This window comes from Urocitellus parryii, chromosome 1 (genome assembly GCF_045843805.1).
Source record: "Urocitellus parryii isolate mUroPar1 chromosome 1, mUroPar1.hap1, whole genome shotgun sequence".
NCBI classification, from domain to species: Eukaryota; Metazoa; Chordata; class Mammalia; order Rodentia; family Sciuridae; genus Urocitellus; species Urocitellus parryii.
The window spans coordinates 182948426-182973293 of NC_135531.1; the positions used below are offsets into that span (position 1 = coordinate 182948426).

At 45.2% G+C, this 24868-nt stretch overlaps 1 protein-coding gene across 5 annotated transcripts in view; it reads right to left on the reverse strand.

The window, feature by feature from the left end:
- Positions 1–463: 463 nt before the first annotated feature.
- The window catches only part of Clasp1 (cytoplasmic linker associated protein 1), a 269273-nt gene continuing 244868 nt past the window's right edge, over positions 464–24868 (reverse strand). For all 5 annotated transcript variants that reach the window (XM_077802326.1, XM_077802325.1, XM_077802322.1 and 2 more), the window contains 3 exons: positions 12726–12932; positions 11155–11271; positions 464–3377 (listed from right to left, as the gene is read on the reverse strand). In XM_077802326.1, coding sequence (XP_077658452.1) covers positions 3291–3377; positions 11155–11271; positions 12726–12932 — 411 coding nt within the window. In that variant the 3' untranslated portion in view covers positions 464–3290. The remainder of the gene's footprint in view (positions 3378–11154; positions 11272–12725; positions 12933–24868) is intronic.

Sequence of the window (24868 nt, forward strand, 5' to 3'; positions counted from 1 at the left end):
GTGCATGTTTCTTCTAAGACCTGTTCTTGCTGGTGCCTCAAGTCCTCAAGAGATGGCAGCAGTGTGGGGGACCAGCCTGTGTCGGCAGCTTTTGGTCTAGTCTCAGCAGTTAAGGTCAAGGCTTGCCTTCTGCTTCCGCTTTTCTGGAAACTGATGTTCTCACTGATCAGATGAAGGAAATGGGGCCCAGACAAGCAAGGTGGCCCCGGAGCAGGGCTGGGGTGACACCTCTGTCCTCATCCCTAGCCTTCCCACCCCACACATCACCAGCAGTTGGCTCCCAAGGGGCCAGTCAGGTGGGACATTTCCTTGGTGACTTGACCTCTACATCACAAGGCGGTCCTCTGGAATTCTTTGGAAATATCACTTTGTTCTGATGGGATAAGGAATCTGCAGGGTGCGTTGGCGGTACAGAAACATCAACGCAGGAAACTGAATTAAGTTTCATTTATTCTAGGGCAAACTCAAAAGGGTTTTTTTTTTTGTTTGTTTTCTTTTTTAGCAAATCCTAGCACATTATTAACAAAAAAAATCTGTACATTTGCCATGATACACTTGAAAGTGAAACAAATAAGATATAAATACAGATATGGATGTAACATGAAAAAGCCCAAAAAAACCCAAACAAAACAAAACACCCAACCAGGGTGTGGGGGGACCATGCGCGTGAACACAGTGCCAAAACTATTTTGGTGGCTGATATTTTTCAGAGCATTTCTTTTCTCATTTCCAAACATTGTTAGCAGAGTCTTGGGGTTCTACAAAGTCCTTATTTGCTGTCTTTTAAAGTGTAATATTATGCTTGATAAGTAAGGGTGGCAGGGAAAGAAAAGGGTTGATGAGACAAAATCATCTGCATTACCTGGGGGGCTGGGAAGCTAGTGTGAGCCACAGAAGAGGCTGCAGGTGGCCCCCTGTGGCACCGGGTCCAGAAGCACACGCAGTGCACTTGAAGAAAGCCGCGTGCCTCAGGGACCGGCCACACCTGCAGGACTGTGGTCTGAGGAGGGTGGCAGCAGCTTTCAGGGAAGCAGAGTCAGATGAACCAGCCCCTAGCCTGGGGCAAGAGAGCGTCTGAGGAGGCCCTGGACAGTCAGGCAGATGGGAGGCAACAGTTTTTGCTCTGCTCTGGGGTGTCCCATGGTTTCATCTGAATAGGAGCCCTGCAGAGGGTGGCGGCAAGGCAAGGCAGCTGCGCTGTCAGGGTTTGGAGGGCAGCCGGCGTGGACACAGCCACCCTGGTGAGGTGGTGGCGGCATGCGAGTCTCCTCGGCGTGGCACGGTGGGCAGCGATTTTCAGATTGAGGCCAAATGACCTGTGAAGTGATTGTTCTCTGTCTCTAGTCAGGAGATTGAAGAGGGCGCAAGTGACATTCAAGGCTAGCCCTTTGTAAGTACGGGAGGACATCAGGCAATGTTCGAGAGCCTTCCAACTACACTGGGGGTGTGGTGACCTTTTGGAAGCCAAAGAGCTCCAAAAGAAGGGTCTGACTGATTAGGTGTAGGAGAACCCATAGAGAAGACCTCACCAGGACGGGTTTCCACACAGAGGGGCGACCAACAGATGCTGGGACTCAGGAGAGTATAAAAACGAAATCCCATTAATGAACTATTAACAAATAAGCAAACACACGAACAGTATTTATCATTGAAAGTAAGGCCTGGTCCTGCTGTTTTGAGCCAAAGTCAGTCAATAATAGTCAACCACTTAGATGCACCCCTCAAGTTCCCTAAGCAGCAGCAGTGGGGTACCTGACACCTGATAAGATATCCCCTACACACACACACCTGGAAATCAGGGGGTCTTCATACTCAGTGTCTGTTTCCAAATATATTACCTATCTTTCACAACTTCCCCCGTCAAATCTAGAGGGCCAGAGAAGGGGGTGGTGGGAATGGGGGATGAGAAGCACACACTCCGGTGCCTCAGCCTTGGTTTCAGTCCTCACAGCTGCAGAGGACTCTGCACTGGGACAGCCAAGACCTCACTAAAATTAATGTCCAAGGAAGCACTTTCCTTATGGAGGGTCAGTTCAATCAGAGGATCTAACAGTAAGTGATGGCAGATGATTTCATGATTGCATTAGACTGCCATCTGGCTTAAGAACTTTACTCAAGACTCATTTCTTTGTAGCAATTGCACCCTAAAGAACTTAAAAAGGGAGCCGGTGGTTTCCCTGGGAAGGAAACAGACTCTAAAGGTGTGTTTCAAATCCTGTAGTTCTGCCATCTGCCGCTCACCTTGAACAGTGACTAACAATCAAGGAAGTACTTCAACTTATAAAATTAAAAATGATTTGGATAAACATGATTTTTCTACACTTTTTTTTTTGTTCTTAATCTCAAATTACATAGAGAAGCCAAAACTGGGCTGGTAAAGTAGGCGTTTGCTAGATTAGCTGAGAACATTTTAGAACTGAATAGCTTAGGCAAAGCTGATGGAGAGGGAAGGGAGATGGCACCAGATTTGAATCACTGACCCGGGGAGTCCTGGGAGAATCCCTATCTCAACAGCCATTCCCCAAGACCTTAGCAGGGAGAGAGACAGATTTATACCTTCTGTGCATCACATGACGGGATCCATCTCTGACGGATGCGATCAATTATAAGTATGGTTGGACTTATACTTCAAGAATTCTTCTGGCATGGCAGCTCTGGGGCAGGGACATCTGACGAGTTGTTCAGAGGGGCCTTCCTGACTCTGTGTTCAAAGCCACGACAGCTGGCTCCATTTTGCGTGAGCTAAGTGACAGACCAGCTTCCAGCTCTTCTCCTTTTCCTGCTAAGGCTTGAGTTCCACTTTTAGGAGGTCTCAAAACCAACCTAAAGACATGCACCCTTTCTTGGTATCAGATGGGAAAAGGGTAGGGGGCTTCGCCTCACACAGGCCGTTTCATAAGAATGTAAGCTGAGAATAAGAAACACCCCCACATCCATTATAAATTGAAAAAAAAAAAAAAAAAGCTACTGTCTACCAAGCATTGGCTAGAGAGCTCTGATTGTTAAAAACTGTACCCCACATACATGATTTTGGGATTGCAACAGGCGGTACAAGACGTGTGTAAGTATGGCTCTTGTTGTTCTCATTCCTTTCGTCTCTACGAAGACTGCGATACAGGCCTTGCTTCCGTTACATTCAATACCAGTAAGATTCTACACAAAAGCTGGAAGGGACCAAAATACTGATTGTAATAAATATGTGCGGGCCTCCTCGTACTGACTGGGCAGCCGATGGGGGGTCTGAGGCACCACCGATGGCGTCTGACTCTGCACAGAGACTGGCACTGCCACTAGCTGTGCGTGGAGACGTCGGAGGAGGAGCTGCTGTTGCTGTTGGTGGTCTGTGCCCTCTTTATGTATAAGTTTAGTAGCTTCATCTGCAGAGAGAAGACACACTGAGTTAGGAGGAAAAGCAGGAGAGAGGGAAAAAAAAGAAAATGAACCACCCCGATGACCACCAGACAACAGCCTGCCCCTATTCCCCTACAGGGAACCTGTCACACGGACTTCCAACTCAGTGTTCCACTGATCACGTGCACCTGCAGGTGCTGGCCATAGCTGGGGAGGCGCTCAGGATCTCGAGGAGCAGGGAAAAGTAGTGGGCTATCACAAAAGAAGGAAGGTGTCACAACAGGCCACTGGGGCTTGGAGACCAAGTTCTCCACGGGGCAGGCTACATGTTACCATGACAGCTGCAGCCCAGTGGCTCCTTTAGCACTCAGATGGACAAGAGTGAGAACAGGAACAAGGACAAGGCTCAACTAGAGGTCAAGTCTGTGACTCCCACACTGTGCTCAAGTTCTCCCTTTCTCTAGCACCCCTCCTGCCTAGGACACCTGCTGCCACCTGAGGCACCGGAGTCCTATCTTAAATGCCACCCCACAAAACCTTGTTCTGATTAGAGTCTGGATGGGTTCATCTTCCTTCAAACTCTGTGGCTCTAGCTCCTCATTTGAACTCACTGTAGATGGGCTCACATACAGGTTGTGTGTGTATGTATGTGACAGAGAGAGAGAGAGAGAGAGACAGACAGACAGAGAGGAGGCTTGCTTGTGCCCTCACACAAGATTAGACCTCTGAGGTGCTATATAGCATCACAAAGTAACTCAGATGGACAGAATACTTAGCAATGCAAGGCCTTGAATATCTGTAATCTCATCTGCTTTCAACTGAAGTCCCTTTAGGTTCTTTTTTTTTTTTTTTAGATTTTTTTTTTGAGAGAGAGAGAGAGAGAGAGAGAGAATTTTTTTTTAATATTTATTTTTTAGTTCTCGGCGGACACAACATCTTTTGTTGGTATGTGGTGCTGAGGATCGAACCCGGGCCGCACGCATGCCAGGCGAGCGCGCTACCGCTTGAGCCACATCCCCAGCCCCCCTTTAGGTTCTTAAAACACATAAAACTTCAGATGACATTGTAGGTACTTAAGAAATGCTTGCTGAATGCTACTAAATTAATCTATTGTGCACAGAAGCAGCATCACAGGAATTATGAAAAACTTTCTGTCCACAGCCCTGTATCTGTCTCACTCTAAGCAGGCTATGGGGCCGAGACCAGCATAAACCTGCCCAGGGGAAGGACCTGATCTCCAAGATGACCCTGAAGCCAGGCTCATGGGAATGCGCGGGTGCGTGAGCAATGTTATGGAGCATCGAGCCCTGGAGGCCCTGCGCCCACCCCTAAAGGGGCCATCTGCTGGGGTGCATCCTCCTACATCCTGACTTAGAAACCTGGACATGTTATCTACATGGAGATGGGACACAGGGTATGCTGCGTCAGGCAAATGGAGGGAGTGTGTGCTAAGTGTCACTCATTGGTCCACTCTGGGGTCTCCCCGTGGCAGGGTGTGCGCTGTCTTCCTCTTAACCATGTTAAGAGCTAACTTTATGCTAGCTTACACTACACACCATGGTTGGTTTTTGGTCCCTTCTTTTTTATTTTTATTTTTTGTAGTTGTAGATACACAGCCTGCCTTTATTTTGTTTGTTTACTTTTATGTGGTGCTAAGGATTGAACCCAGCAACTCACACATACATGCTAGGCAAGCACTCTGCCACTGAGCCCCAGCCCCAGCCCCCTGACTTTAATTTAATTTTGTTCTTCTGAGGTGCTAGGGATGAAACCCAAGGTATTGCACAAACCAATATGTCCTGAGCTGCACCCCTAGCCTTTCCCTGCCTTTTACACTCTTGAACTTCACTACAGTGGGTGGTGCTATGACGACAAGTGTCACCACTCACAGGGACTTTAATGCTTAAGGCACAACAGATCCAGCAGAGTTCTAGAATCAACCCCACCATTAACTACTTGTGTGACCTTGGGCAAATCCGTTTCTCACCTCAGATGCCACCTGCAAAATCAAGAGCAACGAGGACACTTGCAGTGTGTTGTCTGTGATCTGTGAGGAGACTGTTCCCCCCATGCCTTCCTATTCCTACTGGAGCTGCTCACATGGTCCCTCCTCCTCCCCCTTCACACACCGGGGCCCCATCCTGCAAGCCTAGCTCGGTTCCACTTCCCTCCTGCTCCAGTGGCCTGTCACCCCACCCTCGGGGCCTGTCCCATTGTGTCTTCTAGAGGCGGCTCATTCCTGGGCTGCTGTTCAGGTTTCCCTGTGTGTCAAGTGTGTCCCCCAGCTGCATCTTCTGTCCTTCCGAGGCAGGGCAAAGCCTCTGCTCTTCCCGCACCTTGGCTCAGTGTGGGGAGAACAGTCCCCAGTACACACTTGTTGGAGTAAAGAGTTAAAGGAAAAAAATAAGATCTGGAAGACAAGATAGTTATAGTTCTATGAAATCTGATTATAAATGAATTTAAACACTCTTATCCATATTTTCAACTCAAAAATCACTATCGTCTCCCGTTAGTCAGATCTAGAATGCAATCATGGGGCTGGGGATGTGGCTCAAGCGGTGGCGCGCTCGTCTGGCATGCGTGCGGCCCGGGTTCGATCCTCAGTACCACATACAAATGAGGATGTTGTGTCCGCCGAAAACTAAAAAATAAATATTAAAAATTCTCTCTCTCTCTCTCTCTCACTCTATCTTTAAAAAAAAATAGAATGCAATTATGAGGAAAGAGCATTAATAAGAGTTCGTAACGTGCATGTGTTCGATGGTTTACGGGGAGCTTTTACACTGATTGTCGTATTGAGCCTTACAGAAATCCTCTAACACGGCAGAACAGATTCTCTTCTCTTACAAAAGAAAAGGCCAAGGTTCAGGAGGCTTGCTGGATAAGCTGGTTTAGAGTCGACTCTAACTTTAGGATGTTAAATGTAATTGCCACGACAACAAAGGAAACAGCTATAGAATATACACAAAAGGAAATGAGAGGGGATTCAAAATATTTCACTACAAAAATTTAAAAAACCCAAAGATGACAGTAATGTGGAAAATGAGGAACAAAGAGCTCACAGTAAAATGCCAGAAGTCCTTCCTGATCAGTAATAACTCTAAACGTCAGCAGATTAAACCCTCCCATCAAGACACAGATTGGCAAAATGGATGAAAAAATCTGATTCAACTATATGCTGCCAATAAGAGACTCAGTTTAGATCCAAACATAAATGGGTTGAAAGTGGAAAAGACGTTTATGCAAATAGTAACCAGAGAGAGCAAGAATCAGAAAAAAACAGATCTTAAATCAAAAGAAGTTGTAAGAGAAAAAGGAGGATAATAGATGGTTGAGGGAGAGTGGGCGGGCCAGGGTGAGGTGAGGCCCTCCAGGAGGAGAGGCAGGCATGCGGGCCATGCCTGGGCACCCAACCCAGGACGTGGCCATCTCCTGGAGCCTCCGCAGTTCCTTCGAGGTCAGCTGCCCCCAGCAGTGGGTGAGGCACTGTGGTGAAAATCACAGTATCCTGGCAGCTGGACTGGGGCGTGAGGAATTCGTGCAGACACATTAGGGAGCTACTGTGGGGTGGCGGCCCAATATAAAATATTTTGATAAAATATACTACTTAAAATTCTAGGACAAATCTGAAGCAGGACAGTTCCAGCTTTCCGAATCAACTACAAATTCCTAGGCATTTACTGAAATTTTCACAAATGTTACAAATATTCTTTGTGGATATTAAAAAATGCTCTGTTGATTCTGTGACAGTATTAGTTTGACATGGCGTACACATCAGTCTTTGTTCCCTGTGTACTTCACAATGAAATCAGACAAGTAACAGAGGATCCATGTTTCAACCAGGAAGACTTGAAGTACAGTGGTTTAAATAGGACTAGTTCTAATTTGGTAAGAAATTTATTTTAAGAAACAATTAAAACCAGCTATAAACCGCGCGCGCGCGCGCGCACACACACACACGATTGAATGCAGCCAGGCACAGTGGTGCACACCTATAACCCCAGTAACTTGGGAGGCTGAGGTGGAAGGATCACAAGTTTGAGACCAGACTCAGCAATTTAGTGGCCCTGAGGACTTAGTGAGACCCTGTTTAAAAAAAAAAAAACATAAAAAAAGAGCTGAGGATGTGGCTCAGAGTTAAGTGACCCTGGGTTCAATCTCCAGATAGACAACAACGACAAAAAAGTTTAGTACAGCAAGAAGATAAAATAATCTTAAGCATTTACTATATAATAAGAGATTATCTAAATATATGAAGCAAAAATGGATACAACAGATAGTTCTACAGTAACAGTTGGGGACTTTGATAATTCACACTCTCAATATTGGTTAGAATGATGAGACAAAAGACAAGGAAATACAGGACTTGAACAACACAATAAACCAGATCTAACAGACCGAGCCCAAACTCTCCACCCAACAATGGCACACACATTCTCCTCAAGTGCATGTTTCCCAGTGTAGACCAAGCGTTGGGCCACAAATTCTCAGCAGATTCTAAGAGATATCATAAAAAATATCCTCTCTAACCATAGTAAGATGAAGTCAGAAATAACAGAAGGAAAACTGAAGAACTTATAAATTTGTGGAAATCACCTTTAAAAGTCAGTGAGTCAGCTGAGTGTGGCGGGGCACACCTGCCACTCGGGAGCTGAGCTGGGGGATTGAAAATTAACTGCCAGGGCAACTTAGCAAGAGCCTGTCTCAAAATTAAAAAGGGCTGGGGATGCAGCTCAGTGGTGGAGAGTCCCCTTTAAGGCAAAACAAAAACCCAAAAAAGCCCCACAAGGTTCATTCAAAAATATTTTGAGAGAAATGAAAATGAAAGAACACCCAGCATTCCAAGTTTCCGTCTAGGGGAGGGTAGAGCTGTGAATGCCTGAACAAGCTTCAAATCAACAAGAGCTACACTGGATCCAGGAGAGGAAGATAATACAGGCAGAGCAGAGACGAAAGAGAACCGAAAAATAATAGGAAAAATATTATAGATGAAACTAGAAGTTGGTTTTTTGAAAAGATCAACAAAGTTGACAGATTTTTAACTAGGTGGACTAAGGAAAAAAAAAGATGCAGATTATAAAAATCAGAAGTGAATGTGGGTACATTATGACTAATAATGGGAATAAGAAGGGTTATAGGAATATTATTAATAATTATACACCCCAAACTGGATAATCTAGATGAAATGGATGAATTTCTACAAACAACAAAAACAGAATCACAAAGAAACTCTGAACAGACCTGTAACTAGTAAGAAGTAGTCAAAAAAATCTCCAAAAAGTAAAAGCCTGAACCAGATGACTTCACTGGTGAATTCTTCCAAACATTTAGAATCTTCCTCAAATTTTTCCAAAACACAGTAGGGGGAAAATGCTTCTAAACTTATACTACAATGTCAGCACTGCCCTAATAACAAAACTACAGATGATATCTCTAATGAACACTGATGAAAAATTCTCAACAAAGACTAGCAAATAGAATTCAGCAGCAAATTTAAAATATTATATACAAAGACCAAATGAGATATATTGATTTATTCCTGGAATGCAAAAAATGGCTCAACTTATAAAAAATCATCGTAATATACGATGTTAACAGAATAAAGAAAAAAATGTGACTATTTTTTAAAAAAATATTTATTTATTTTTAGTTGTAATTGGACACAATATCTTTATTTTATTTATTTTTATGTGGTGCTGAGGATCAAACCCAGGGCCTTGCACATGCTAGGTGAGTACTCTACCACTGAGCCACAATCCCAGCCCCAAGATGTGACTATTTTAACTGGTGCAGAAAAACATCTGAAAAATATAATACCTTCCATGATAAAAACACTCAAAACTAGGAATAGAAAAAAACTTATCTTGACATATTAAGCCATATATAAAAAACTCACAGCAAAAATTATACTCAATGGTGAAAGACTGAAAACTTTTCTAAGATCAGGAACAATGTAGGGACTCTTGTTCTTACCACTCCAACACAATACTAGATGTTGTAGCCACAGCAATTAGAAAATAAAATAAAAATAACAAAGTAAAGGCATCTAAGTGAGAAATGAAGTAAATCTTCTTTGTAGATGATATTACTTTTATGTAGAAAACCCTAATGATCACACACACATAATCTGTCAGAACTGTTAGAAATTAATTCAGCTGAGACGGTACAAAAATCACCAAGCAAAATAATGTTCAAGTTGGGGTGATGGCTCAGTGGTTGAGCACTTGCCTAGCATGTGTGAGGCCCTGGGTTCCATCCTAGCACCATAAGAATAAATAAATAAAAATTCCCCTCCACTAACAATGAACAACCCCAAAAGAAAATTAAGAAAATGTTATGTATAATAGCATAAAAAAACCTGAAATATTTAGGAAATTACTTAACCAAGGAGGTAAAAGACTCACACAATTAAAACTACAATATGCTGCTGGGACAGTGGTACACGCCTGTGATCTCAGCTAATGTGAAGCTTGAGGCACAAGGACCACAAGTGGAGGCTAGCCTGGGAAACTTAGTGAGACCCTGTCTCAAAATAAAAATAAATAAAGGCTGGGTATATAGCTTGGTGAGAAAGTACATTCCCAGAATGTGTGAGGCCTTGGGTTCAATATCCGGTACCCCAAAAACCAAACCAAACCAACAAAAACGTACAAAATGGTGCTGAAAGAAATGAAAGATTATGCAAAGAAGTGGAAAAATATCCCAGGTTCATTGGACTAGAAGACATTTGATGTCAATATTACTCAATAAGATTGATTATGTGAATGATATATAGATTTAATGCAATATATCAAAATTCCAAAGAGATTTTTTTGCTGAATTAGAAAAACCAATCCTAAGATTCACATAGAATGTCAAGAGATCCCAAATAGTCAAAAGACCTTGAAAAGAACCAATCTGGAGGACCCATACCTCTGGAATCAACTTAGTACAAAGTTACAGTGAACAAATCAGGGTGGAACTGGCATAGAGACATACAACAAGGAGACAGAATACAGAGCACACAAGTGAACCTTCGCAGAAGGTCGAACAATTTTTGACAAGGTGACAGGATTATTCAACAAGGAGAGGATAATATTTTTAACAAATGATGCTGGGAAAAGAGGTATCTGCATGTCAAAAGAATGAAGTTCAACACTTCCCTAATACAAATATACAAACATTAACCCCAAGTGGATGGACCATTCAAAATGGAACAACCTGAGCGTCAGAGCTTCCTGAGTCTAAAACACTCTTAAAGGAGTGTAAGTGGCAGCAGAGTGAAAATCCAGGTCCTGGAGTCCAACCTCTGTGTGCCCTTGAGCAGGCCAGAGAGGACAACCATCCTTATCTCACAGGGATGTCATGAGGAACACAAGTGAAAGCATGCCAAGAGTGTGGACCAGCTCCTGGGGCAATGGTGGGCACCAGGCAACGGCCACTACTACTGTCAATGCCCACAAAGGACTCCGCTCTGATTCAGCAATTTGTTAAGCACTTACGTAAATTTCCTTAGTGCTCCTGTGAGAAACCAAGCTGGTTTCTGAATAAAGTTGTCTTTCTCCAGGGAGTAAAATAAAAGTTAATTTATTTTGCAAAAGCAGGAGTTAAAATAGATGATGATGTATCATGTTAGCATTCTCTTAAAACTTCATTACATGGCTGGCCATTTTCATCTTAAAACATGCTTTTTGAGAAATAAGGCCCAGCTGAAACACACCTGATGAGAAGAAGCAGTCTGGAGCCCAGAGCCACCACAGAGCAGGCTCACGTCAAGCTGGCAGGGCCCAGGTGTGGGTGTCAGCTAGGTAACACTGTACATACCTTGCTCCCCGTGAGCTGTGCGAGGTGAGGTTTCAGGTCTTCTCCGATTACGGAATAAATTGCCACTAAGCAAAACACGCTGGCCTTCCGCACGCTGCTTTCCGTGTTGTCATAACCCTAGAAGCCAAGGGGGACACAAAAAGGAAATCAGATCAAAGGCTTGCTTCATAGTTAATGCCTCCGCAACACTTCCACCAACACCCTCATATTTCAACCCTGGACGTGTCAGTCACCATCAGGACCTACCTAAAACCTGCAACTGAATCCCGAGGGTTTTCACCTGAAAGGAGTCAAAACTGACTTATGTTAAGAGTGACCTGGTGGGTGGGGTGTAGAGGGGCAAGAAGGGGTAAGTGCGATCTGTGTGCCACTACTAAAAAGATGCCATGACAGAGATGAATTGAGAAAGCAAAATTAAGGGAAAAAATACTGGTTTCATTCACACTTCTCACAATGTTAAAGCAAATTCATGTGTGAAAACACTGTTAAAAAGAAACGAGAGGGGCTGTGGCTCAGTGGTGGAGCGCTTGCCTCACATGTGTGAGGCACTGGGTTCCATGCTCAGCACCACATAAAAATAAATAAAATAAAGGCCTGCTGTCCATCTACAACTGCAAAAGAAAGAAAGAAAGAAAGAAAGAAAGAAAGAAAGCCTGCTGTCCATCTACAACTGCGAAAGAAAGAAAAGAAAGAAAGAAGGCCTGCTGTCCATCTACAACTGCGAAAGAAAGAAAGGAATGAATGAATGAATAAATGAGAACTACATCATTCACCATCATAGGTGAAAGCCATCTGTCCTCCAGTGATTGCTAGAGCTGCCCATGCCCCCGTGTGACGCATGCTCAGTTTCCCTGTCTGACTTATCCCTGCACCAAACCCAAATGGGCCTATCTGCTGGTCTCCAAAGAACCCTGGCGACTTTTCCACTTTCATGCCTTTCCCTCTGGAATGATCCAGTCCCCAACTAAGTATCCAAATTCCCACCAAACGCTCAGCCAACAGCGCATTTTTTAAATGGGAGGCTAGCTACTTAATAAATTCCTTTCTACCTTTACCCACAGAGATCCTCTCTCCCATCCCCACAAAATGGAAACCACTCCTCCACTGTGATGCAGCACATGACACTGTCACCTGTAGTAGCCATGTGGCTGCATCATGTCACATGACAGGCTGAAAGCCCCTGAGGTGGGGCCACACATGTCTCCTGCCTGTCAGAGGATGCCTAGTTCACTGCCTCCCACCTAGAAAAAGTAAGTGTTTATTGGGCATATGAAAGAAAGCACCCTGTCTGAGTCACACTCCTTGCCTAGGGCTGGGGCCACAGGAGGTTTGCAACAAGGATCTGATGAAGGAATGAACAAAAACAAATGATCAAAATATGTTTATCATAAACAGAAAGTCCATTCTGTGAGCCACAGTTCTGGGCTGCCAGGTGCCTACCTTCCTGCTGCACCAGAAGCGGGCAGACTAGAAGACGCAGGTCCTAAAGAGAGGGTTTCCGCCTGCAGTTTTCCTACCTGCAGGCCAGTGAAGGAGGGCAGCAAAGACCATGTGACCAGGGAGCAGCTCACCTGCAGCAAGCCTGGGATGATGTCGGCAAGGAGCTGCAGCAAGGACTCCTTAGCGATTCTCTCCACGACTTTGGTCTGCATCTTGATGGCGGCCAGGTTGATGGGGTAGTCGGCTGTCTGGATGATGGGGCAGAGCACTTTGATGCACTGCTCTGGGTGGATGGAACTGGCCAGTGTGGAGGCAGCCTCCTCAGCAGCTCGCACCACCTGAAACACCAGGTACCCAGGGTGAGCCTCATGTGCTCAAGAGGAGAAAGAACCCCACCGATGTTTTAGTTCAGAGGCCAACGACAAGGGTCTCACTGAATGCCAGAGGGCGGCCTCAGTTTCTCTAACACTGTCAAGGTGAAGCAGAGTGGTATGGAGGGCAATTTTCAAGAGGGGTGTTTTGCTAAAAACCTCAGAACAGTGGTTTTCTAAGAACGTCCTCCATCTCCAGCAGTAGCAGCATCCCTGGACCCCCACTGGAGGTGGGTCCCGCAAGCTGTGTTATTAAAGCCCTTCAAAGGTTCTTTTTAAGACAGGGTCTCACTATGTTGCCTTGAATCCCTGGGCTCAAGTAATTCTCCTGTCTCCACCTCCGGTGTAGCAGGGACTAGGGATGCACGCTGCCACGCCCAGCTTCCCTGGGTGATTCGTAAAACCAATGCTGCAGAATCTCTGCCCTAAATGATTAGAACTTAAAGATACAAATGCTCTCCCCAATGGCTAGTGGGACCCCACAGTGGAGTCACCAAAGAGAAGCCTGAAGGAAATCAGAGTGCCTTTCACCTGCTTCCTCCAAGGGGCTGAACCACAAGGTAGCTTGTTGGGCTTGAGAGAAGCCTCTGGAAGTGTTCCTGGGAGGCTCCCAGGGAAAGCTGCTTTTCTAGGAATGATGCCCTCTCACCTTGTACTTTTAACAAAGAGCATGAAATGACCACCTCATGGTCAGAGGAGCAGCCTCTGACCTGTGGAGAGCCACAAGACACTTTGATAATAAAGGGAACTAAGTGCAAAACTCAGTAAAAGGAGGGGGAGCATGCAGAAGATGTGGTAGGAAGAAAGAAGCTGGTTTGTGCTTAGGGATCTGAGGATCTCACCAGTCCCAAGCGCAAATACTGCACTTCCTCATCTGTAAAATGGGGGTATCAAATGAACGATAAGCGCTATTCAAGATAGTGCAGACACTAAGTAACTGATACTTCCTCCTATTAATAGCATGGAGTGTTTAACGTATGCACATTATGGAAATGATGTATGAGTAAAGTCACCAGACTAAAGGCATAGATGCATTTTCTTATGAAGTGCAATGAAAACCTAATACTTTTCTTTTAGAGCCTGCCTTGGACTGGGGATCCCAGTCCATTCTCTGCATTGTATTCTGCTGCTCAAAATAACTCAGGTCCATCTTTATATAGCGGCAAAAGAGAGCTACCAACCAGCCCAGTGCTTCAGGCACAGGTGACCCCTGAAAACAGACGGACCACCTGGAAAGCTGGCTCTACTTGTGGGCAGAGCAAAGAAGCAGTGCACAGAGCACGGGGGTGACCCAAGCCAAAGGGCAGATAGGCTAGATCTGGATCACGGGCTATACATGCTGTTTTAGTCACTCTGAGGTCCTGACAGAGGTGTTGCCTTTCACCTGAGGGTCCTCTCTCCAGCAGGATCGATTTGGGACTCCCCAGCTGTGGCCCAGTCCTGCGCCCATCCCGAGGGGGCACTGCTCTGAGAACAGGGCTCGGTTCAGGAGTGTGCCTCATTAGAAGTTGATATATTCAAGCTGCGTGTGTGTGGGGGCCACACTTGTAATCCCAGTGAATCGGGAAGCTGAGGCAGGAGGATAGCAAGTTTGAACCAGCATGCGCAATGCAGGGAGACCCTGCCTCAAAGTAAGAAATAAAAAAGACTGGGGTGTAGCTCAGTGGTAGGGAGCTCTTGGGTTCAATCCTCAGTACTGGACAAAACAAAACACCCCAAAATGACACATTTAGGACCGGCCAAGATTATAAAGGTAGATTCTTCACTATGAAGCTCCATATGGGCTCTGGCCGCTCATGCCCAGTAGCTGGCATTTATCATCCTAGAAACCTGGGGAATGTGTGAAAGCCTACCTTATGGCGCTGAGGCTACATGGACCTTTATTTTCTCTATACATTTTAGAATGCCTTCTTAGCAAGAAAACTACATTCATTCATAAAAATGTACCTGTGTCCCTTTCAGGACAGGAAAAGTGGCAGTCCTCCCAGCCCTGGTCCCACAGTGACATGCTGGAGAAGCAGGCAGACTCTTGGGCATTTGCCTGGACTGACTCCAAGCCCTGGCGTGGCTGAGGCAGTACTATCACTATTGTAATCACTCTAACTATCACTACCGTCCCAGACTACCGTCCAACGACCCTACTCCCCTCTGATGAGCTTGAACTCTTGCTGTCCCTCAGATGTGGCGGACACATGCACCCCTGCCCCTCTGAGGGTGTCCTTGACCATCTGACTGACAACACTTTCCCCTCCCGTTTTTCCCAGTCCTTCAGCCTGTGATCCTCACATGGCACTAGGGGCGCTCTACTTTACATTCTTGGTGACATTTCCATAAATGTTTCTTTTTACCAAATAGGCAGCATCTAGGATCTTCCACCTGTACCTCAGTGCACAGCGAGATGGATGTTGACAAGTTCAGTACATGTGATCAACTGAGCTTCATTCCCCTGCCTGCCTGAGGACATGTCCCTCTTCAAAGAAGCCCTACCTCCCTGAATTCTGATCTTCATGTTTCTTTCTTGTCAATGGCCTTTTGAACTTTTCTAGAAAGACTACATCCTTGCTGCACTTTCTACAGGCAGGAATCTTATGAGATGGGGTCATATCCTCACCCCTGGCCAATATTGGGCACACAGTGCACACACATGTAGAAGCCCACACTGGGATTGCGAATCAATCCCTTCAGGAGTTAAAGTGGAGTCCTGGACCAGCATGGTTTCACAGTAAATACCACACATGCACATCTAAAAAGAAAGCCCAAGCCTGACACATGTCTGTAATCAGACAGATTCAGGAAGCTCAGGCAGGGAGACCACAAGTTTGAGGCTAGCCTAGGTCACTTAGTAAGACCCTCTCTCGAAAATAAAACTAAACCAAACAAATAAAAAATAAGAAGGGTTGATGACACAATGGTAAAGCGCTTACCTTGTATGGTAAGCACCACAAAAAAATTAAAAATAAATGGTAAAGCGCTTACCTTGTATAAAACAAAATAAAGGAGGACACTAGCCAGGTAAGGTAGCACACACCTGTAATCTTAGCTACTTGGGAGGCTGAGGCAAGTGGATCCAAGTTCAAGGGCAGCCTGGTCAATTAGAGAGGCCCTATTTCAAAATAAAATTTAAAAAGAGCAGTGGGTACAGCTCAGGGGTAGAGCACTTGCCTAGCATGTATGAAGCCCTGGGTTCGATTCCTAGTGCCCCACCTGTCTTCTAATTGTAGCTTTTCCCACACAGATGTTCCAAAGCCAAGTGCTTTTTGGCCCTGTCCGTGTGCATGACCTTTCATTCGAGGAAGGCCTCCCCTTGGAACGGGAGGAGCACACGTTCAGCCCCTGCATCGCAGCACACAGGCCTCAGTCTAGAGCTTTGGTAAGTGCTTGCTTGGTCTGAGCTTCAAATGTAAGCTCTGAGAGGGGGATTAAAACAACTCACTCTCAGTTATCTGCTGAGGAGAGAGAAGGGCATAACTCCCTTTGCATATTCTAGCTACAGCACATACGGCAGCTATAAGCCAGGGCTGGTAGGAGACCGCCACTAGCAGTGGAGTGTGGCAGCAGAGGTGCCACCCCAAGGCCAAGCACCACTCTGGGAGCTGTGGGGTATCGGAGAGCAGAGCTCCCTCCCCATGAGACTCCTCCAGAGGAGGAGTGAGGTGCCTACTAAGAAGCTCCATCCTCTGATGCAATATTCACACTCAACATTCAACCTGAGGCCTGGGTCCTTTCCTGCCACACCCTGCCCAGCCCAGTCTCGCTCACATCCTTCACCTGGCTGCCCACGACTTCATTCAGAACTCATTTCCACAGAAGCCCAGGAAGTCCCATGTGCATATATTATCGTTGTAAACATCTTGCTGAAAACGCCTCTTTCACTGGATGAAAAGTTCCCTAAAGGCAAGGTCCCATCTTGGCCATCTCTAACCGAATTACCCCTCCTCAGTTGATGCAGGCCCCCAAGGCCGTTCTATGTCCACAGCACACCCGGGAGAGCCACATAGAGTGGACTGGCAAGAAGGACTGGCAGACAGCCCTTCTCCTCCCTACTGTGGGTCCACAAAAAGACAAGAGCTCTGAAGATACTGGTTTCCACTGTAACAAATCACCATTTATTGCAGTGTACTGGGCAGAAAGCTGAGGAACTTTTGGGCCTTTGTGTTTAAACTTGGTGGGGGGTGGGGAGGAAAGGGTCAGAAAGACACTGGATGATTTGGTTAGGAAACCTAAGTGAGAAAATATCGATACATAGGAACTGAGTCTAAGGTCCCCCTAAGGAGGTGGGAACCAGCTCAATGAGCAAAAAAAATGTGGAGACAGAGGGTGATTTAAGTCCCTAAGCCACTTTAGCCTTGACAGAAGCAAGCTAACAGTCTCCTGGTATCCTTCAGGGATGCAATGAGGATTAACGAGACTGGGCAACAAATGGCCAGGTTCACAGGGAGAACTCAGCCATGAAGTTCCCCTTCTCTCCCTCCCTCCACCTCCCATGCTCTACTGCTGTTCAGGTTGCAGTGATTTACTGTCCAGTGAGTGCTGAAAGACAGACTGCTTCAGAACTGCTGAGCTGAAACCCAAACTCAGGAGAACTTTCTCATGAAACTGCAGGGATTCAGCAGTGCCAGTGGCACAAGCCTGAAAACGCAGGGACTTGGGAGACTGAGACAGGAGGATCGGAAGTTCAAGGCCAGCCTCAGCAACTTAGCAAGAGTATGACTCAAGTAATAAAAACAGGCTAGTCAGTTTGTAGAGTCTTGCCTACCATGCACAAGGCCCTGGGTTCAATCCCCACCACCACCACCACCACCACAATAAATAAATAAATAAATGCGGGCTGGGGATGGCGCTCAGTGATAAAGTGCCTCTGGGTTCCATCCCCACAGTACTGCAAAACAAACAAACCCCCCACTAGGAACTGTACAGGGGCCCTACATGAAGCATTTCATCAAATGCATGGAACACAGAGGGTTTTCTGAAAATAAAATGCCAGAAGTTACACATTAAGATGGGTAGTTTGAGGCCCTCTCTTTTACTGGGGTGAGAGAAAGTTTCCCAGGACAGACACTGGCTTTGGCAAGGGAGGCTAGTGTTCTTGACTTTCTCCGTATGCCAAGCCCCTGGCTTTGGCAGGCTGCCCAAATCAGGGTGAACTTTAGGTTTTGCCCTGTGTTCTATGTAACATAAGAAGCAAAGATTATAAATGTAAGCAAACAGAGAGCAAAAGCAAACACAGGCAACAGAGAGAAAGGAAGATAACACCGTGGCCAGAAGAGGCGAGGATCTTTCTATAAGGACTGGCTGTGAGTGTTAAGAGCAGGAGCAAGTAGACTTTGGGGTTATAATTTGTCTTGGAGTGGTCAGATTCTAGTTCAATTTTGCCACTGTCTGGTTAGAAAGTTAAGAATTCCTCCTTTTCAAAGTCAAAAGGTAACAGTGTCTAGCTAGAAAGAGTATACATTTTCACATTTAGCTTTTTAAGAAAATGAAATCATTACTCAGAATTCTGATGAATGTTTGCTTAAAGATTAGGTTTCTTACTTTTAGAAGCACAGAAGTTCTTCACATGTGAAGTGCTTGTTTTAAGTTCACAAAGTTTGATTTGGCTCTATCTCAGACACATCAGGACAACGGGTTGAGGTTTTTTTTGTTTTTTTGTTTTTTTTTTTCTTCAAAAGGAAAAACATCCAAAACCAACAATGGCTGGAATCAAAGAACTTTCCCAGTAGGTACCTGGAGTTTATAGCTCCGGGATCACTTGGAAATTGGGGAAAAGGTTGGCGCCACCTTCTGGGAATGGCTTATAAAAAGTATGATGCACACAAATTGCAGTACCCACCAGCATAGTGAGGGCAAAAGATCAAGCCTCAGACTGGCACTGAGGTCAACTGGGACTGTGGTGGAGGGAGCCCGGGATGAGCCCTCCTTTACGGGTGCTCAGCTCCCAAGGGTGGAGAGAAGAGAAGCTCCAGGCTCTGTTTGCAGACCTGAATTTGGGACTGTGCATCATCAATGATGGAGCTGATCCTGGGGTAAATTATTTCTTAATTTCCGGGGCTTTGGTTTTCCTTATCAGTAAAATGACAGGGAAATTCTGAATGAAGAATTTTAAAAATTATTTTGGATTACAAAATCTTATCATCCATCTCTATCTGATGAGTGTCTTTCCATGAAACACAAACACACACACACACACACACACATATTCTGAGGATGAGGGCTTCAAAGACCCTAAGGAGACAGCATCAAATGAGATGACTTCTAATAAGACAGTCATCACAGCCTTGCCTGGGAAGGCAGATTCAGGACAGTGGTTTCTTTTCTTTCTTTTTCTTTTTGGTACCAGATATTGAACCCAGGGGTTCTTAACCACTGAGCCATATCCCCAGCACCCCTCCCTTTTGAAATAGTTGTAGATGGACAGGATGCCTCTATTATATTTGTTTATTTTTATGCAGTGCTAAGGATTGAACTTAGTGCCTCATGCATGCTAGGCAAGTGCTCTGCCACTGAGCCACAGCCTTAGCCCCCCAGTCCTCTTATTAGCCCCCCTTAGTTACTTAGGGCCTAAATTGCTGAGGCTGGCTTTGCCACCCTCCTGCCTTAGCCTCCTGAGCTGTTGGGATTACAGGTGTGTACCACTGCACGTGGTTGGGGTACAGTCTCTATATTCAGATGTGTAAAGGCCCAGGTGGGAGACTAATGCTATTGTACTCCAAGGAGTAGAGTTGGGGCCAACAGGGGCAAATGATGGTTTGGAAGAAGGGTTGGGAGGACTGGAGGTGGGGTGGACCTTCCAGGAAGTGCTGAGCATCAGGCTCGGGGCACATTACATGGTTCCTGCTCTCCATCCCTAACACAGCGTCTCTTTCAAAACCCTCATGGCTGTGTTCTCTAGCCTAACACCAACAATGGACCAGCTGTTCTAGCACAAATACGGACTCAAACCAGGCAATGGCCCAAAGACATAAGTCGTATTTGTACTAGGAGTTTGAGTTTACTACTTCTTCTTGTTTTTTTTTTTCATCACTGGGACTGTAACCAGTGGTAGTCTACCACTGAGCCGCATCTCAAGTCCTTTTAAAAAAGTTTGAAATAGGTCTTGATAAATTGCCTAGGCTGGCCTTGCAATTCCTTCTGCCTAAGCCTCCCAAGTGCCTCTATGGTCAGCTACTTAATTAAATTTAAATAGCCTCTCAGGTATATTTGGAGAAATAGTTACATCTGCTTTGGGTAAAATGAAAAAAACCTGACAAGTTTAACACAAATCAGTCTACTTTTTTCAATGGAAGAGGGTAAAAAAAAAAAAAAAAACAACCCACTATCTTCAAGTTTCAATGGTGCCAGCCACTTTTTCTCACCTGGCTATCATGGGGACCCTTACGGACAGCACATGAAGGACCTTCCCCTCCTCGGTTAGCACCCAAGCACTCTAGACATCCAGTGCCTTGGTGACTTATCTGCAATTCCACAGCCTCAGAGATGGCAAGACCAGCAGGTAAGCCCAGGTCTTCCGACTCAACAGTCTAAACTCCTGCAGGTCAGCGATGGCTCTTTCTGAAACCACAGATGCTATCAGATGGAGTCACACCTCGCTCCTAGGAGGGTCACTTCACCACAGAGAACAAATTACTCCCTCAGCCCTGAACAACAGTCACCTCATTCAGAACCAGATGCTTTGCACTTCATCATAAGCCTGTAAGGTAGGCCAGGGATCCCCAGTTGACCTGGAGACCATGATGGTATCAGAAATATGGAGCCCTTCTGTAGCCCTGGTTTAGCAGAATTCAACCCAGGCGTGTCTTCCAAGTCCATGCTCCCCTGGCCAGGCTTCCTGGGCTCCCAGGTAAGAGTCCTCCCCCTGCCTGCTCCATCTGGACTGACCTCAGACCCTAGTCTCCTTTGGGCATTCTTCCTTGACTGTTTTAGCCCACTCCAAACTCCCGCTGCTCCTCACTCTAAAGCACACATTGATTGATTACTATAAAGAACTCAAGGACACCTTAAGCTCTTTAAGGACTGCATCCCCCCACCCCCTTCCATCTGTCCCTGCTGCAATCACAAAACATTGACCAGAGTTTGCTATCAGGGTCAGGCTGCTGGCTCGGCAACTTGGAATTGCTCAAAGAGACTATCTAGGCTTCTGGTTTTGTCTGTTAATTAAAAAGCAAGAAATTCCAAAGGAAATGGGGCTTCTGGTCAAATCCCAAGGTTGGACTCATGGAAAATGGGAGATTAGAACTGATGAGGATTTAGGTTTGTTACTCAATAGCAACTTTTACTATCTGGAAGCTGGATGGGACATGGATAGCCATCTTAGTCCACTCCCTGGGCTAACAGATAAGGAGGAAGCAAGGTCTGGAGAGGTGCTGTGAATTCTCCAGGTCCCCTCAGTATACTGTTCCCCAGAACCACGGACACATGGGAATTGCCCTGTGGGCTTCTGAGGGCCATTCCTCTGCACAGGGGTGTGACTGGGAGGTTAGATGGGAATTGTAACAGGCTTCTGCAGAACACCAGCTCAATAACATGGCTTCTCTGGCCTACTTGCTTTTCTATGGCCAAAAGCATTGCAGAAAGCAAAACAGGCTGGTTGAGGGAAGGCAGACAGCTAGTCCTAGGAAATTCTCTTCTTTTAAAACTAACTTTGATCTGATTTCACTTTTAATTCCTTAAGGTTATAAAAGATAAAATTTAAATGGAAATGATTTAGAAATAAAATCTCACAGGCATAATAGTTATTTTATGTTTATTTAAGAATCCAACTTCCCCAAACAAGCCAAAACCACCTAAAGCTGAATTCTAATGTCTTAAACACTAAGGTTTTTATGTGTGGTTAGAAATATTTGGTGGTCCGATACAGTGACATAAAATGCTACTATTTTCCTCTCTATTTTAATTTATTTATTAATTTTTCCCTATGTACTGGGGATTGATCTCAGTGGTGCTCTATCACTGAGTTATATCCTGAGCCCTTTTATTTTGAGACATGGTCTCACTAAATTCTCCAGGCTGGCCTTGAACTTGGAATCCTCCTGTTTCTGCCTCCTGAGTAGCTGAGACCACCAGTGTGCCAAAGCACTTGACTAAGTTTCCACTTTTAAGTGGGCAAATATAACTGATTATTCACTGATGTGGCCAACTTCAGAAAATGCTAACTCTAATAATGGAAAATCCTCAGTGACGTTACAACATCTTCAAGAAGTACAGTTGGCACTTCTTTCTAGTTCAAATAGAACATTTACTGACAACTTTTAAAACCCTGTGGGTTCTATAAAGACACATGTCTGGGAGCAATGATCATCTTTGCATTTTGAAATGATTTATAATTTATAATTGACACATCCATGTGTTCCCAAGAGATAGGTGCTTTGCAAATGGATAGCAAGGTCTGTGAACAGTTTTATGTAGCAATAGTTATGCAGCATAATCCCAGTGACTGGGAGGCTGAGGCAGGAGGATCACAAGTCAAGATCAGCCTCAGTAACTCAGTGAAACTTAAGTACTTGGTGAGACCCTGCCTCAAAAATAAATAAGTTGGGAGCGGTGGTGCATGCCTGTAATCTCAACAGCTTGGGAGGCTGAGACAGGAGGATCATGAGTTCAAAGCCAGCCTCAGCAAAAGCGAGATGCTAAGCAACTCAGTGAGACCCTGTCTTTAAATAAATAAATAGATAGACAGGGCTGGAATGTAGCTCAGTGTAAAGTGCCTCTGGGTTTAAAAAAAAAAAAATCTGTGAAGCAGATGATAGCTTTAAAAGCTTATTTCATGCTGAGAGTATAGCTCAGTGGTAGAGTGCCCGCCTGGCATGGAGAAGTCCTGGTTCTAACCCCAGAACTGCCAGAAAAAAGAAAAAAGTGTATTTCCCTTTATATCTTTTTTCTCTCAACAGTCCTGCTCATACAGGGTCATAAACAAGGTGGCCAGCAGCAGGTGCTGGACTGGATTCACATCTCACAATGTCCCAGCCATCTCTTCCTCATAACATCTCTTCTTCCTCACCCAAAGAGAGATTCTGTACCTGACCCCAAAACAGACTACAAATTCTAAAAGGACAAGAGTTTAAGTTAATGGAGTTATCATGGAAAGCAGAAAATGGGCTCCAGGTTTTAAAAGGTTACTACCAAGCCTCAGCCCTTTAAGGTGTTAACTGAATGCCAACGCCACTGTAAACTGCAGATTCTTCATTACTGGCACACCAGAACTCAACAGCAACATCATTTACTAAAAATTAAAAAAAAAAAGTTAGATAATGGAAGAGATTTACTTATTAAATAGGGACTATGAAAAGATTATGTCTGGGCTGGGGTTATGGCTTAGCGGTAGAGCACTCGCCTTGCACGTGCGGAACCTGGGTTCGATCCTCAGCACCACATAAAAATAAATAAGTGAAATAAAGGTATTGTGTCCAACTATAACTAAAAAATAAATATTAAAAAAAGATCATGTCAAAGCTGACAAACAACTCCTTTTAAAATAAAATGTCTAAATTTCTATCCAAATTCTCCAACCCTCAGGCTCAGGACAGGAGATCCACATTAGCTTCAGATGGGCAGCTCTAAGGGAGATTTAGTGCCTCATACATTTTCAGTGTGTTAGAGAAATGTTTTCCCCCACAATTACTTTGATTTTTATTTACTTATTTCGTGGTGCTGGGGATTGAACCCAGGGCCTCACACATGCCAAGCTACTGCTTTACTATGGAGCTGCCCCGAGCCCTCTTTAAGACAGGATCTTGCTAAATTGCCCATGCTGGTCTCCAACTTCAGATCCTTCTGCCTCAACCTCCTGAGGAGCTAGAATTAGCCGGAAATAGGGGCATGTGCCACCTCTCCTGGAACACAGTTCCTTTTAAAAGAACCTCAGAAAACTGACTCTTATTTACAGGATGAAAAAACAAGCCACCTTGTCATTAGCCTCACCTTATCCATCCTGTGCAACAGCTTTTATGACAGGTTTCAGATTCTAGAAAAGGTGTTTCTAGAAGTTGCCCTGCACTACTGCGGTTCCACAGCCAGAGCTAACATACAGCGGCATGGTGACTAGCACAGCCTGCAAGAGAGGACACCAGTACCAGTGTCTCTCAGAGCAGTCCTCTGCGAACCAGCCACTCAGGGTTTTTTTTTTTTTTGGGTGCTGGAGATTGAACTCAGGGGCACTCAACCACTGAGCCACATCCCCAGCCCTGTTTGGTATTTTATTTAGAGACAGGGTCTCACTGAGTTGCTTAGTGTCTCACTGTTGTTGAGATTGGCTTTGAACTCGTGATCCTCCTGCCTCAGCCTCCTGAGCCGCTGGGATTACAGGTGTGCGTCACGTCTCAGGGTTGTTTTGTTTCTATTTTGGTGTGTGTGATACAGGGCCTCACACATTTGAGGAAGTGCTCTACTACTAGTAGGCCACCTCCCTAGCCCTCATGTTCTTATTCCCTGCTGAAGTCTGGGTTTCATCTGAAAATATAAAACAAGAAAAAGACCTAAAACCTAAATACACAGGTGCCCAAGTAGCTTCTGGCAGTGTGACAGATTGCAGCTTCAAGAGGGAATGGCAAGGGCACAGAGTCAAGGTGAGTTTGAAAGTATGCAAAGCAGGGGAGTCTGCCAACATGTGCGCTCCACTCAGAACAGTCTCCTCCTTGGGCTGAGTCAGGTCAACGATGACAGCAGTGTGTGTGGGGGTGGGGTGGGGGGGGCTCGGGTTACAAGAATTCCACCTTCACACAGAGTTGCTGCATTTATTTGAGGCAGGAGATTTCCTGCTTTTTCCTTGGTCAATGTAAGGGCATCACATCCAGAAGAGCTTTCTCTTCTAGATCACTCATTTTGCAGGGAAAAAACAAAATATCCCAAGAAAACAGTAAATAGCAGACAGATGACTTAATTCTATTACCTAACACTTCTTATTGTCAAGA